The sequence below is a fragment of the Anolis sagrei genome, chromosome 7 (genome assembly GCF_037176765.1).
Source record: "Anolis sagrei isolate rAnoSag1 chromosome 7, rAnoSag1.mat, whole genome shotgun sequence".
In the NCBI taxonomy this organism is placed as follows: Eukaryota; Metazoa; Chordata; class Lepidosauria; order Squamata; family Dactyloidae; genus Anolis; species Anolis sagrei.
The window spans coordinates 42,715,645-42,729,006 of record NC_090027.1 but is presented as its reverse complement, the minus strand read 5'-3'; the positions used below and the strand labels follow the sequence as shown (position 1 = coordinate 42,729,006).

Here is a 13,362-nt window from a genome sequence, read left to right as displayed (position 1 = left end):
AAAAATAATCAAATAAATAATATATAATTGAATCAAAAAGTTGTTTCTATAATAAAATTGTTTTATGTTAAGTTACTATTGTGTTTACTGGACTTAACTTGTCTTTAATTGCTATATTCAGATATATAGTTTATGGGATGGTACAGTATGAGGTATTGTATTAGTCAAGCCAATGGGATTTTGGCCTGCATCAATAGGCACATAGTGTCTAGATCTAGGGAAGTCATGCTCCCCATGCTCTATTCCGCTTTGGTTAGACCACACCTGGAATATTGTGTCCAATTCTGGGCGCCACAATTCAAAAGAGATATTGACAAGCTGGAATGTGTCCAGAGGAGGGCGACTAAAATAATCAAGGGCCTGGAGAACAAGCCCTATGAGGAGCGGCTTAAGGAGCTGGGCATGTTTAGTCTGAAGAAGAGAAGGCTGAGAGGAGACATGATAGCCATGTATAAATATGTGAGAGGAAGCTACAGGGAGGAGGAGGGAGCAAGCTTCCTTTCTGCTTCCCTGGAGACTAGGACACAATGGAACAATGGCTTCAAACTACAAGAGAGGAGATTCCATCTGAACATGAGGAAGAACTTCCTGACTGTGAGAGCTGTTCAGCAGTGGAACTCTCTGTCCCATAGTGTGGTGCAGGCTCCTTCTTTGGAAGCTTTTAAACAGAGGCTGGATGGCCATCTGTCAGGGGTGATTTGAATGCAATATTCCTGCTTCTTGGCAGAATGGGGGTGGACTGGATGGCCCAGGAGGTCTCTTCCAATTTTTTGGTTCTATGATTCTATGATTCTAAGTCTATTTTTCATAGCAACTCTCAAGCAACAAGAAAGTACATTTATCCAGCAACTACCAATCCCTATGGGTGACCTTTTCCTGCAGATTCTACTATTTTACAATTTGAATTCATTTCAATGGTTTCTCACAAAGATTTGGCACAGATTTGACAAAAGAAGGCAAAAAAGGCAACTTGAAAAAATGTATCCTCACAACTTCTGAGGATGCCTGCCATAGATGTGGGTGAAACATCAGGAGAGAATGCTTCTGGAACATGGCCAGACAGTCTGGAAAACTCACAGCAACCCAGTCATTCCAGACACAAAAGCCTTCGACAACATACTATATCTTCCTTTCAAAGAATCCTGTGAAGCTAAAAAACATACATAGGTTCTTGTGGGTTTTTTTCAGGCTATAGAGCCATGTTCTAGAGGCATTTCTCCTGACATTTCGCCTGCATCTATGGCAAGCATCCTCAGAGGTAGTGAGGTCTGTTGGAACTAGGAAAAATGGGTTTATATATCTGTGGAATGACCAGGGTGGGGCAAAGAGCTCTTCCCTGCTGCAGTTAGGTGTGAATGTTTCAGCTGATCACCCTCATTAGCATTTCAAGGCCTGCCTGAGCCTGGGAAAATCTCTTGCTGGGAGGTGTTAATCTGTGCCTGGTTGTTTCCTCTCTGTTGTTTTGCTGTAGTAATTTTAGAAGTCAGCCATAGCAGAGCACCTGATGAACCAGCCTGGACACAGCATGTTATTTGAGAACACAGAAATGCTGGACCACACCAACAAACACCATGTCAGACTACACAGGGAAGCCATTGAAATCCACAAGCATGTGGACAATTTCAACAGAAAGGAAGAGACCATGAAAATGAACAAAATCTGGCTACCAGTATTAAAAAAAACCTCTAAAATTACTACAGCGAAACAACAGAGAGGAAACAACCAGGCACAGATTAACACCTCCCAGCAAGAGATTTTCCCAGGCTCAGGCAGGCCTTCAAATGCTAATGAGGGTGGTCAGTTGAAACATTCACACCTAACTGCAGCAGGGAAGAGCTCTTTGCCCCACCCCAGCCATTCCACAGATATATAAACCCATTGTCCTAATTCCAACAGACCTCACTACCTCTGAGGATGCTTGCCATAGATGCAGGCGAAACCTCAGGAGAAATGCCTCTAGAACATGGCCCTATACCCCGAAAAAACCCCCACAAGGACCTAGTGATTCCAGCCATGAAAGCCTTCGACAATACAAAAAACATACAAACAATCATGGGATCTTAGATGGAAAAAGAATAGCAAGCACTCCATACTCTGAGGATTTAACTTTGGCCTTTTTCCCTTGACTTTATGCCCAGACTGTGGGCCTAGTTATGTCTTGGTGGTCAGTGTTTCATTTCTGAGGGATTTTGCAATAAAAACCTGATTCCAGTGCATTGCAACATCCAGTCCTGCTGCCAAGGGGCTGGGACCACATTCCTGACTCCTTTGTTGAGCGAATGTAGCAACAGAGTGGTTTTCCAGATATGGATAAATATATATTTATCGTTACATAACCGCCCCTCCTCTGGGATCATATGTCTGGAATTGGGCAACTGCAACTGCCTTGAGTATGAACAGAGACGCTACAAAGGCCAGAAATAATTTGGGGACATTGCAGGCTCAGCGACTCATTGCAGGCTCAGGAAAGGAGATTCCACCTGAACATTCGGAAGAACTTCCTGACTCTAAGAAGAACTGTTCAACAGTGGAACTCTCTGCCTTGGAGTTCGGTAGAGACTCCTTCCTTGGAGGCTTTGAAACAGAGGCTGCATGGCCATCTGTCGGGGGTGCTTTGATTGTGCTTTTCTTGCAGGAAGGGAGAAAGGGGTTGGACTGTGTGGGGACTTTTCTGTCTCTAGGATTCTAGGATTCTGTGATTCTTGATCTTTTGGGAAATGTATGCATTCTGTAGAATTTTTGGCATCACTTGTGATTTGTAATAAGAGCTAGCATTTGAATTAAAAATCACCTCTCAACAAAAGTTTGCTCTAGGCACTGCCAAGCATTATATGCTAATCAAGGTGGTCAGTTGAAACATTCACACCTAGCTCCAGCAGACAAGAGTCCTTTGTCCCACCCTGGACATAATTCCACAGATAGATAAACCCATTTTTCCTAGTTCCAACAGACCTCACTACCTCTGAGGATGCTTGCCATTGATGCACGCAAAATGTCAGGAGAGAATGCCTCTAGACCATGGCCATATAGCCTGAAAAAACTGCAACAACCCAGAATTAAAAATAGTTTTACAGAAAAGGCAAGATTCCTTGTGGGAAAGGAGCTATGGGTGGATTTCAGCTAGGAATGGGAGGGATATGTGAAAACATAATATACTTTAATAATGGCACTCATCAACCAGAGGTTCCCAGAAGACATCACAGCTCTGTTTCACCATGGCCTCACCACCAGCTACTTTCAGTGGGACAATGAGTTCTATGAACAGAAAGATGGAGTAGCTATGGGGAGCCCTCTCAGCCCGGTCATAGCTAACTTCTACATGGAACACTTTGAAAAAGAAGCCCTGGAGACAGAAACCAAAAAGCCCACGAGATGGTTCAGAGGTGTGGATGACACCTTCACCATGATTCTATGATTGTATGAAATGGTAGAAACAGTAGGAACGATTTTCTTGCACATGTCTAATAACTGGATCCAAAGTCTGGGCAGAATGTTTAGAGTTTAGTTCTTAGAATAAGGTGCACCCCTTACTATTTTCAAACCTAAGAGGCCTGCCATTGATTCATTCCATATATCATGGTCATTTGGCCATTCAAGAGTTACTTAAATATAACTCTCTCTATATATATATTACACAACAGCCCCTCGTCTGGGATCATGTGTCTCAAACTGGGCAATTGCAAAGGAGGCGGATATAATTTAAGGCACTGCAGCAACCAGATCTCATTTGAGTACGTTGCAGGCTCAGAGGCACCATGGGGGAGAAGCTCAGAGAAGGTCTAAAGCAGAATTTCGTTGCCAAGGATTACTTAACGACATACGTGTCTGTTGGGTCTGGTGGCCCTCCAACCTGTGGCACGATCTACGCTTCTGCTGTGGACAAGCTTCACAAGACATTCAGTAAAGGTGAGTCTCTCCATAGTGGTGGACTATCCTCCAGATTGGTCTCCGTGTGTTCTTTGCAACCCCAAGGCAACCTTACCTTGAGGATTTCTGGATCTGAGATTATGTGACTCACCTAAGGTCACTCAATGGTTTTCCGTGGATCAACAGGGAATCAGGTCCTGGTCCCCAGAGACCTAGTCCAAGCTGCAAGATCTTACATCACTCTGGCTCTTAATTCCTTCACCAAGGAAGGAAAGGTGGTTTATTAATTACCGTGTCAGGAGCAACCAGACATTTGTATTACATTTTTAACAAAACAAACAAACAGACAAAAACACAAAGTTTGCAAGCTTGGTAGTTGATTAAATGTCCTTTGACCAGTATCTGGCCACTTGGAGTGCCTCTGGTGTTGCCGCAAGAAGGTCCTCCATCGTGCATGTGGCGGGGCTCAGGTTGCATTGCAGCAGGTGGTCAGTGGTTTGCTCTTCTCCGCACTCGCATGTCGTGGATTCCACTTTGTGGCCCCATTTCTTAAGGTTTGCTCTGCATCTTGTGGTGCCAGAGTGCGGTCTGTTCAGCACCTTCCAAGTCGCCCAGTCTTCTGTGTACCCAGGGAGGAGTCTCTCATTTGGTATCAGGTTCTGGGTTTGAGCCTGCCACTTTTGGACTCTCGCTTGCTGAGGTGTTCCAGCGAGTGTCTCTGTAGATCTTAGAAAACTATTTCTTGATTTAAGTCGTTGACGTGCTGGCTGATACCCAAACAGGGGATGAGTTGGAGATGTCTCTGCCTTGGTCCTTTCACTATTGGCTGCTACTTCCCGGTGGATGTCAGGTGGTGCAATACCGGCTAGACAGTGTAATTTCTTCAGTGGTGTAGGGCGCAGACACCCCGTGATAATGCGTCATGTCTCATTAGGAGCCACATCCACTGTTTTAGCATGGTGAGATGTGTTCTACACTGGATATACATACTCAGCAGCAGAGTAGCATAGCGCAAGGGCAGATGTCTTCACTGTGTCTGGTTGTGATCCCCAGGTTGTGCCAGTCAGCTTTCATATGATATTGTTTCTAGCACCCACTTTTTGCTTGATATTCAGGCAGTGCTTCTTGTAGGTCAGAGCACAGTCCAGAGTGACTCCCAGGTATTTGGGTGCACTGCAAGGAAAGGGCGTGAAATTGGCTGAAGAGTGGTAGAGATTCAACAGTGGAAGGTGGGAGATAGGCTTAACATCCCCCAGATGGTGCTCGCCTTCCAGATGGGATAGACAGGCAGAACTGTCTCCCTCAATCAGGCATGAATCCCAATCTGAGGTAAAGTTGGGATATAAAGAAACACATTGATGGATGGAAGATGCCCTTTGGGGATGGCTCTCATGGAATTTGGTACACGGCAAGAGCACGAAGTTCATTTGATGCCCATTGTATGTCAAATAGACATAGTCAAAAGAGCACTGACCAGGGGATAGATGGAGGACTTGAGGAGGGAAAAGGGTACCAGCGACAAGAGATGGGGGATTTCATGGTTTCTTTGAAATCTAGGTGGCATCCGAGGGGACACCCTGATTGACATTGGAAGTGGTCCTACCATCTACCAACATGTGTCCGCCTGCGAATATTTCAAAGAGATCATCGCCAGCGATTTCCTCGAGCAGAACCGGGAGGAGATTAAGAAGTGGCTGAACAAGGATCCGGATGCATATGACTGGTCCCTGGTACTGCAATATGTCTGCGAGCTGGAAGGAGACAGGTATATGGAGAAAGAGGGGGCATCTGATGGGAGCATTTACTATTTTAGCAACAGCTGTGAATATTGACGCAAAGCAACTCTCCTATTTGCTGCATTTGCTTTCCCAGGTTAGTTTGCTCACCCCTTTGCTTTGGATGCCCAAACTCTACCATATTTTTTTCAACTGTAATAGTCAACCCCCCCCCTTTTTTTTTTTTGAAAAAAAGAAGAGTTGGACTATTACATGAGGCAAAAACGTTTGTTCGAAAACAGTCACTTTTAAATAATAATAATAATAATAATAATAATAATAATAATATACTTTGGGTTGTTGTATGTTTTTCTGGGCTATATGGCCATGTTCTAGAGCAGGGGTTCTCAACCTTCCTAATGGCGTGACCCCTTAATACAGTCCCCCATGTTGTGGTGACCCCCAACCATAATATTGTTTTCGTTGCTACTTCATAACAGTCATTTTACTACTGTTATAAATCATAATGTAAATATCTGATATGCAGGATGCATTTTCATTCACTGGACCAAACTGGGCACAAATACCCAATACACCCAAATGTGAATGCTAGTGGGGTTGGGAGAGGATTGATTTTGTAATTTGGGATTTGTAGTTGCTGGGATTTATAGTTCACTTATAATCAAAGAGCACTCTGAACTCCACCAGCGATGGATTTGAACCAAACTTGGCTCCCATGACCAATGGAAAATACTGGAAGGGTTTGGTGGGCATTGACCTTGAGTTTGGCAGTTGTAGTTCACCTACATCCAGAGAGCACTGTGGACTCATGCAATGGTGGATCTGGACCAAACTTGGCATGGATACTCAATATGCCCAAATGTAAAGACTGGTGGAGTCTGTGGAAAATAGATCTTGACATTTGGGAGTTGTAGTTGCTGGGATTTATAGTTCATTACAATCAGAGAACATTCTGAACTCCACCAACAATAGAATTGGCTCAAACTTCCCACATGGAATCCCCATGACCATCGGAAAATACTGTGTTTTCTTATGGTCTTTGGTGACCCCTCTGACACCCCTTCGCGACCCCCTCAGGGGTCCCAACCCCCAGGTTGAGAAACACTGTTCTAGAGGCATTTTCTCCTGACGTTTCGCCTGCATCTATGGCAAGCATCCTCAGAGGTAGTGAGGTAGACCTGAGGATGCTTGCCATAGATGCAGGCGAAACATCAGGAGAAAATGCCTCTAGAACATAGCCATATAGTCAGGAAAAACCTACAACAACCCAGTGATTCCTGCCATGAAAGCCTTTGACAATATACACTTTATTTATATTCCACCTTATCTTCCTGAGAAGACTCAGAGCAGATTACAGAATTCACATATGGGAAACATTCAATTCCGTTATACAATGAACAAAGACAGACAATACATAGACAGAGGCAAAGGCTTCCCTCTTTTTCATTTCCGGCATCTGGAGGCTGTGCTCGACTCCAGCCACAGGGAGGTGCTGTTGTTTCATTTTACACACTGAGGAGCCTGTTGTCCGTGGACGCCTTCCTGATTGAATAACTGGCATGTCTTCGTAGGTGCCTTTTACCTCCCCAGAAAAGCAGTACCTATTGATCTACTCACATTGTTGTTGTTCATTCATTCAGTCATTTCTCAACTCTTCGTGACCTCATGGACCAGCCCACGCCAGAGCTCCCTGTCGGCTGTCACCGCCCCCAGCTCCTTCAGAGTCAAGCCAGTCACTTCAAGGATACCACCCATTCATTTTGCCCTTGGTTGCCCCTTCTTCCTTCTTATTTATTTATTTAATTTATTATTATTTACTTTGCTTATAGACCGCTGTTCTCAGCCCGGGGGCGACTCACAGCGGTGTACAACATAGGAAGAACAAGGTTCAAATTTCAAGACATAATATAAAATAATCCACAATCCAGCATTAAACAAAAAACATCATCATCAAAAACATCATCATTACTACGAAAGCCATTCCGCGTCGTCTCATCGTCCAAACCACAATCCAGTATCATTTTCTGTTGTTCCATTCCTATCGTCATTACCAATCATTGCACTTCTTGTTCGAATGCCTTCTTGAACAACCAAATTTTTAATTTCCTGCGGAATATCATCAGGGAAGGAGCCAGTCTGATGTCCACGGGAAGGGTGTTCCACAGCCGAGGAGCCACCACCGAGAAGGCCCTATCTCTCGTCCCTGCCAGCCGTGCTTGTGAAGCAGGCGGGATCCAGAGCAGGGCCTCCCCGGAAGATCTCAAAGTCCTGGTGGGCTCGTAGGTCGAGATGTGGTTGGAAAGGTATCTTAGGCCGGAACCGTTTAGAGCTTTATAGGCCAACGCCAGCACCTTGAATTGAGCCTGGTACAACAAGGGGGTTGTTTTCCTTCCATTTCCCCCAGTCTTCTCTAATCTTTCCTTTCTTCTCATGATGTGGCCAAAGTACTTCATCTTTGCCTCTACTCACATTACTGTTTTCAAACTGCTAGGTAGACAGAAGCTAGATCTGATGGTGGGAGCTCACCCTGACCTGTGGCTTTGAACTGCCAACCTTCTGGTCTGCAAGATTTTCTGCAGCTAGCAGTTTAACCCACTGTGCTACCACGGCCCCACAACAATGTTGAAAACTACTTGAGAACATATATAAGACTGTCCAAAAAGGCCAACTCACTTTTGTACTCACTCACTGAGATGCCCATCCATCTGCTTGAAGTGACATTTCCAGAAGGGAGTGAACAGCGGATGGGTGGGTGTCTAAGTGAGTATGTGGGTGGGTGAGAACCCACCCAAGCAGCCTTCCTGGAAGGGAGTGGGCAGTAGATGGATGGGCGTCTGAGTGAGTGAGTGAATGTGTGTGTGTGGGCAGGTGGGTCTTGGGTGGGTAAGGCAGATGGGTAGGCAAATGGGCTCCTTCTTTGGAGGCTTTTAAGCAGAGTCTGGATGGCCATCTGTCAGGGGTGCTTTGAATGCAATTTTCCTGCTTCTGGACAGAATGGGGTTGGACTGGATGCCCACGGGATCTCTCCCAACTTTAGGATTCTATAACTCTATGAATGAGTGAAGCAGGCAGGTGGGTCTTTGGGCAGGCGAGCAGATGGGCAGGCGAATGGGCTTTTATAGCGGGGAGGCTGCTTACTGATAAATCAAGGATGCTCCTATTATGCGAGGAATGTGTGGAACTCCCTTCCCAGTGAAATCAGATCAGTTTCCTCCCTCCTGACCTTTAGAAAGAAACTAAAAACTGGTTGTGAGACCAAGCTTTCAGAGAGTAATTGTAACAGGATTGGAATGGCTCCTGGATTATGGTTTCTGTTCTTGTGTGGTTTTAATAGTTAGTCTTAATGTATTTAGTGTATTGATTTTTAATTTTCACTTATTTTAATGTACATGTACAGTAGAAAGTATTTGTATGTTATGTGTACGTGGCATTGAATTATTGCCAATTTGGAGGCCGCTCAGGACCCAAAAATGGGAGTGTGTCTATTATGTAATGGCAACTATTATGCAATGAAATACCATTTTTCGAAATGTCCATCACACATTTACTAGAATGCTAACAATTTCACAACTGAAGGCAAATTTCATTGGGGAAGGGCAGAATTATTGGTTGGGCAACTTTCTCATGTTGCCTTCCTTTTGGATATTATCCACACCTTGACTGCCAGTCTAAGTGAGATCTCAGGAATAGACCTCGGGAACAAAAAAAAGTAACTCCTTCAAGATTTAGTCTGAAAGGATATCTGCGTAACCTTTATCTCCAGCCTTTGAACCTGGCTATTCCGTGATGGTCAATATTTGTATCCTTGTTTGTGGCCACGCATTTGGCAGCATCCTGAAAGGTCAAATTTTGGCACAAGAACCAGATTCTGTGACATTGTTGTCTTAAGATTAGGGTCACATTTCTGATGCCCTGTTTGAAGGAAGGCAGACACAGAAGAGTTTGCAGACATGAAGGAATGTTTTGATATAATGGCCCAACCTGTGGGATCATGCACCTGGAATCAGGCAATCGCCATGGGAGTGGATACGATCAGAGAAGCTACACGGGCCAAAGAACATTTGGATACATTATGAGATCAAAGGCCCATGACATTTTCCTCCCTCTTCCCTTTTAGCATTGCAAAGACCTTATTTACTTAGGCGATCCCTCATAGTCCAAGGATGATGTTCCTCCAAGTGTAGTGTCCTGGCGGTGGGTCCATAGGTGATTGTGGAGACCTATTCTTGATCTGCATCTTCTCCCGCAGTGAGGGCATCGGTTTCCAGGTGGAAGGCAGTCCTGGTCGGAGTTGGCTTGATGCACCTTCCTCTTGGGACATTTCTCTCTTTCACCCTCCATTCATGCCTCTCAAATTCTACAGCACTGCTGGTCACAGCTGACCTCCAGCTGGAGCACTCAAGGGCCAGGGCTTCCCAGTTCTCGGTGTCTATGCCACAGTTTTTAAGGTTGGCTTTGGGCCCATCTTTAAATCTCTTTTCCTGCCTGCCAACATTCTGTTTTCCGTTCTTGAGTTCAGAATAGAGCAACTGCTTTGGGAGATGGTGGTCGGGCATCCAGACAACGTGAGCAGTCCAGAGGAGTTGATGGCGGAGGACCATTGCTTCAATGCTGGTGGTCTTTGCTTCTTCCAGCATGCTGACATTTCCCCGCCTGTCTTCCCAAGAGATTTGCAGGATTTTCCGGAGGCAGCGCTGATGGAATCGTTCCAGGAGTTGCATGTGACGTCTGTAGTCTATCCACGTCTCGCAAGCGCATGTGAAGTCTGTAGTCTATCCACGTCTCGCAAGTTGGGAGGACAATAGCTTTACAAAAAAGCACCTTCTTATCCCTATGGTTCTCCCGGTCCTCAAACACTCTCTGCTTCAATAGAAAATATGCTGCACTCGCAGAGCTCAGGCGGTGTTGTATTTCGGTGTCGATGTTGACTTTGGTGGAGAGGTGGCTGCCAAGGTAGCGGAAATGGTCAACTTTTTCTAATGTTACACCAATAAGTTGTATTTCTGGCATTGGAGAGGGATTGGCTGATGACTGCTGGAAGAGCACTTTGGTTTTCCCAATGTTTAATGACAGGCTGAGCTTCTTTTATGCTTCTGCGAAGGTGTTTAGAGTGGGTTGTAGGTCTTCTTCTGAATGCGCACAGACGACGTTGTCATCAGCATAGTGGAGTTCTATAACAGTTGTTGTTGTAACCTTGGTTTTGGCTTTCAGTATCCTGAGGTTAAATAGCTTGCCACCCATTCATGCAAAGGTTAAATATCTTGATTGCCATCCATGCAAAGAACCCTATTCCATCTTTAACATATGCATTCCAAACTTTTGACATTCCTGCATGCTTGCTTTGTTCCAATCTCACTTTTTCGTTCCTTGTAGGGAGAAGTGGAGGGAAAGGGAAGAGAAGCTCAGGAAGACCATCAAGCAAGTCCTTCTGTGTGATGCCACCCTGACCAACCCTTTCGACCCGCTGGTGATCCCGCCAGCCGATTGCCTCCTCTCCACTTTCGCGCTGGAAGTGGCTTGCAAGGACCATTCTGTCTACCGCTCAGTTGTGAAGAATCTGGGTGCTTTGGTCAAACCTGGGGGTCACCTCATTTTTGCTGTGACTCTTGGAGTCAGCTTCTGGATGGTTGGCCCATGCAAGTTTGATTGCCTTGCCCTGACACCCGAGGTAGTTGAAGGTTCTGTGAAAGAGGCTGGCTTTGAAGTTCTGTCATGTGAGAGCCTTGGCCTTACTTTCCCCCCAGAAATCTGTGATGCATATGATGCACTATTTATAGTGGCCCGGAAGCCCAATTAAACCCAGTGAGTTAATGAGATAGAAACTCACCATAGAAAAGCCACAAAAAATGCCCATTCTCTTTGATCTCTAGATTAGAAACACACAAACAGGTAGACCAAGCCATGCCAAAGTAACTGGTGGATCCCATGTCTATGGAATGGGAACCAACTCTAGGTTTTAACCCAGATCCTAAAGGAACTATCCAAGGTACTGAACTCTATTCCTAAAATAGCCCCAGTACCTTGGAGAGCTCCTTTATAACCAGTCTAAACCTGGAAGGATTCACCCCTCTTTTGAATGGAAACCACAAGCCACACGTTAGTGTCAATTGCTATTTTGGGCACTACAACTCTCATAGTATGCCAGTGCTATGATGACTTGGGGAGTCAAGATATTGAAGCCTTTCTAAATGTAACACATTCCCAAAAACCATGTCAAGAGGGAGAAGAAAGCCCATTTCCTTTACCCAGAATGTCTGAAGAAGAAATCAAGCTCAACTCAAGCAACTACCACCCCATCAAAGAAATATTTGAAATAAAAATCAAAATAAAATCACAGAGCTGTTTAGTTATGTTTGTCTTTATTGATCCTAAATTGCTTTTAATTACTGTATTTTAATATTAATATCAAGTCACTATAGAGTTTAAGGTATGGTAAAATATGAGGCATAGTAGTACTTACGGCTATTTTTAAGAGTAACTCTCAAGCAACCCAAAAGTACAGTTATCCAGCATTTATGCTTAGATAAAAGTGAAATCAAATCCAATCTTTATTATGGTCACAGACTAGCATTTTTCATAGATGAGCATAAAAGTCTAATAAATTATTATTTCTAGAACAGTTCCTAGTTGTCGAAGGCTTTCATGTCCAGAATCACTGGGTTGCTGTGAGTTTTCCCAGCTGCCTGGCCATGTTCCAGAAGCATTCTCTCCTGACGTTTCACCCACATCTATGGCAGGCATCCTCAGAGGTTATGAGGTCTGTTGGATACTAGGAAACTAGGAAACCCCCTCCTCTGGGATCATGTGTCTCAAATTAGGCAATTGGGAAGGGGGAGGGTATGAATTGAGACGCTACATAAGACATAAGTCATTTGTGTACATTACAGGCTCAAAGGCACCATGGAGGGGGAATTCACTGGGAAAGATGCTTATAAACCCTCTTAGTTGGTGAAATCCTGCTTGGAGGGATTATGTGACCCTCTGTTGAAGATTATAAACAGCACCCTTGAGCAAGGAGTTTTTCCAGAGGGTTTAAAAGAGGCGGTGGTCTCTCCCCTTTTGAAAAAAACCAGACTTAGATTGTTCGGTTCCCTCCAGTTACCGCCCAGTTTCGAATCTCTCATTCCTGGGCAAGGTGATGGAGAGGGCAGCAGCGGAGCAGTTGCAGCAATTCCTAGACGACACAGCCAGACTAGATCCCTTCCAGTCCAGCTTCTGTGCGGGACACGGGACAGAGACTGTGCTGGTCTCCATCATGGATCTCCTTCGATGCCAGCTTGACCAGGGCGGGTCAGCGCTGCTTGTGTTATTGGATCTCACAGCAGCATTTGACACAGTCGACCACCATCTTTTGACCCACCGCCTTGCTGCTGTTGGAGTCAGGGGGGCAGCTTTAAATTGGCTGTCCTCCTTTCTTCACAACCGTGGACAGCGAGTGGAGAGGGGAGGCCTGGTCTCTGAGAGGTACCCTCTCTCTCTCTTGTGGGGTTCCTCAGGGGGCCATTCTCTCCCCTCTCTTGTTTAACATCTATATGCGACCACTTGCTCAGCTGGTTCGAGGTTTTGGGCTGGAGTGTGACCAGTACGCTGATGACACTCAGCTGGTGCTGAAGATGGAAGGCCGACCGGACTCTGTACCTGACTGTTTCCATCAGTGGCTCGGGGCCGTGACTGGATGGCCGCGTGCCAGCAGGTTGAGGGTGAATCCAGCAAAGACGGAGATCCTATGGCTGGGGACATCCAGCTGCCTACCCTGGAT

General features: G+C 45.2%; 1 protein-coding gene across 1 annotated transcript; it reads left to right on the top strand.

Moving 5' to 3' along the window:
- The first annotated feature begins 3,703 nt into the window (after positions 1-3,703).
- On the top strand, positions 3,704-11,949 carry LOC132782593 (indolethylamine N-methyltransferase-like). Its single transcript, XM_060787424.2, has 3 exons — positions 3,704-3,906; positions 5,425-5,632; positions 10,977-11,949. The coding sequence occupies exons 1-3, from the start codon at positions 3,756-3,758 to the stop codon at positions 11,398-11,400; spliced, it is 783 nt and encodes a 260-aa protein (XP_060643407.2). The 5' UTR covers positions 3,704-3,755; the 3' UTR covers positions 11,401-11,949.
- Positions 11,950-13,362: the final 1,413 nt, after the last annotated feature.

Excerpts from the sequence above, each read along its gene's own strand:
- LOC132782593 (XM_060787424.2), top strand. The coding sequence starts at position 3,756 with ATGGGGGAGAAGCTCAGAGAAGGTCTAAAGCAGAATTTCGTTGCCAAG. Across the intron at positions 3,907-5,424 it reads TCACAAGACATTCAGTAAAG|GTGGCATCCGAGGGGACACC; the intron begins GTGAGTCTCTCC and ends TTTGAAATCTAG. Across the intron at positions 5,633-10,976 it reads TGCGAGCTGGAAGGAGACAG|GGAGAAGTGGAGGGAAAGGG; the intron begins GTATATGGAGAA and ends CGTTCCTTGTAG.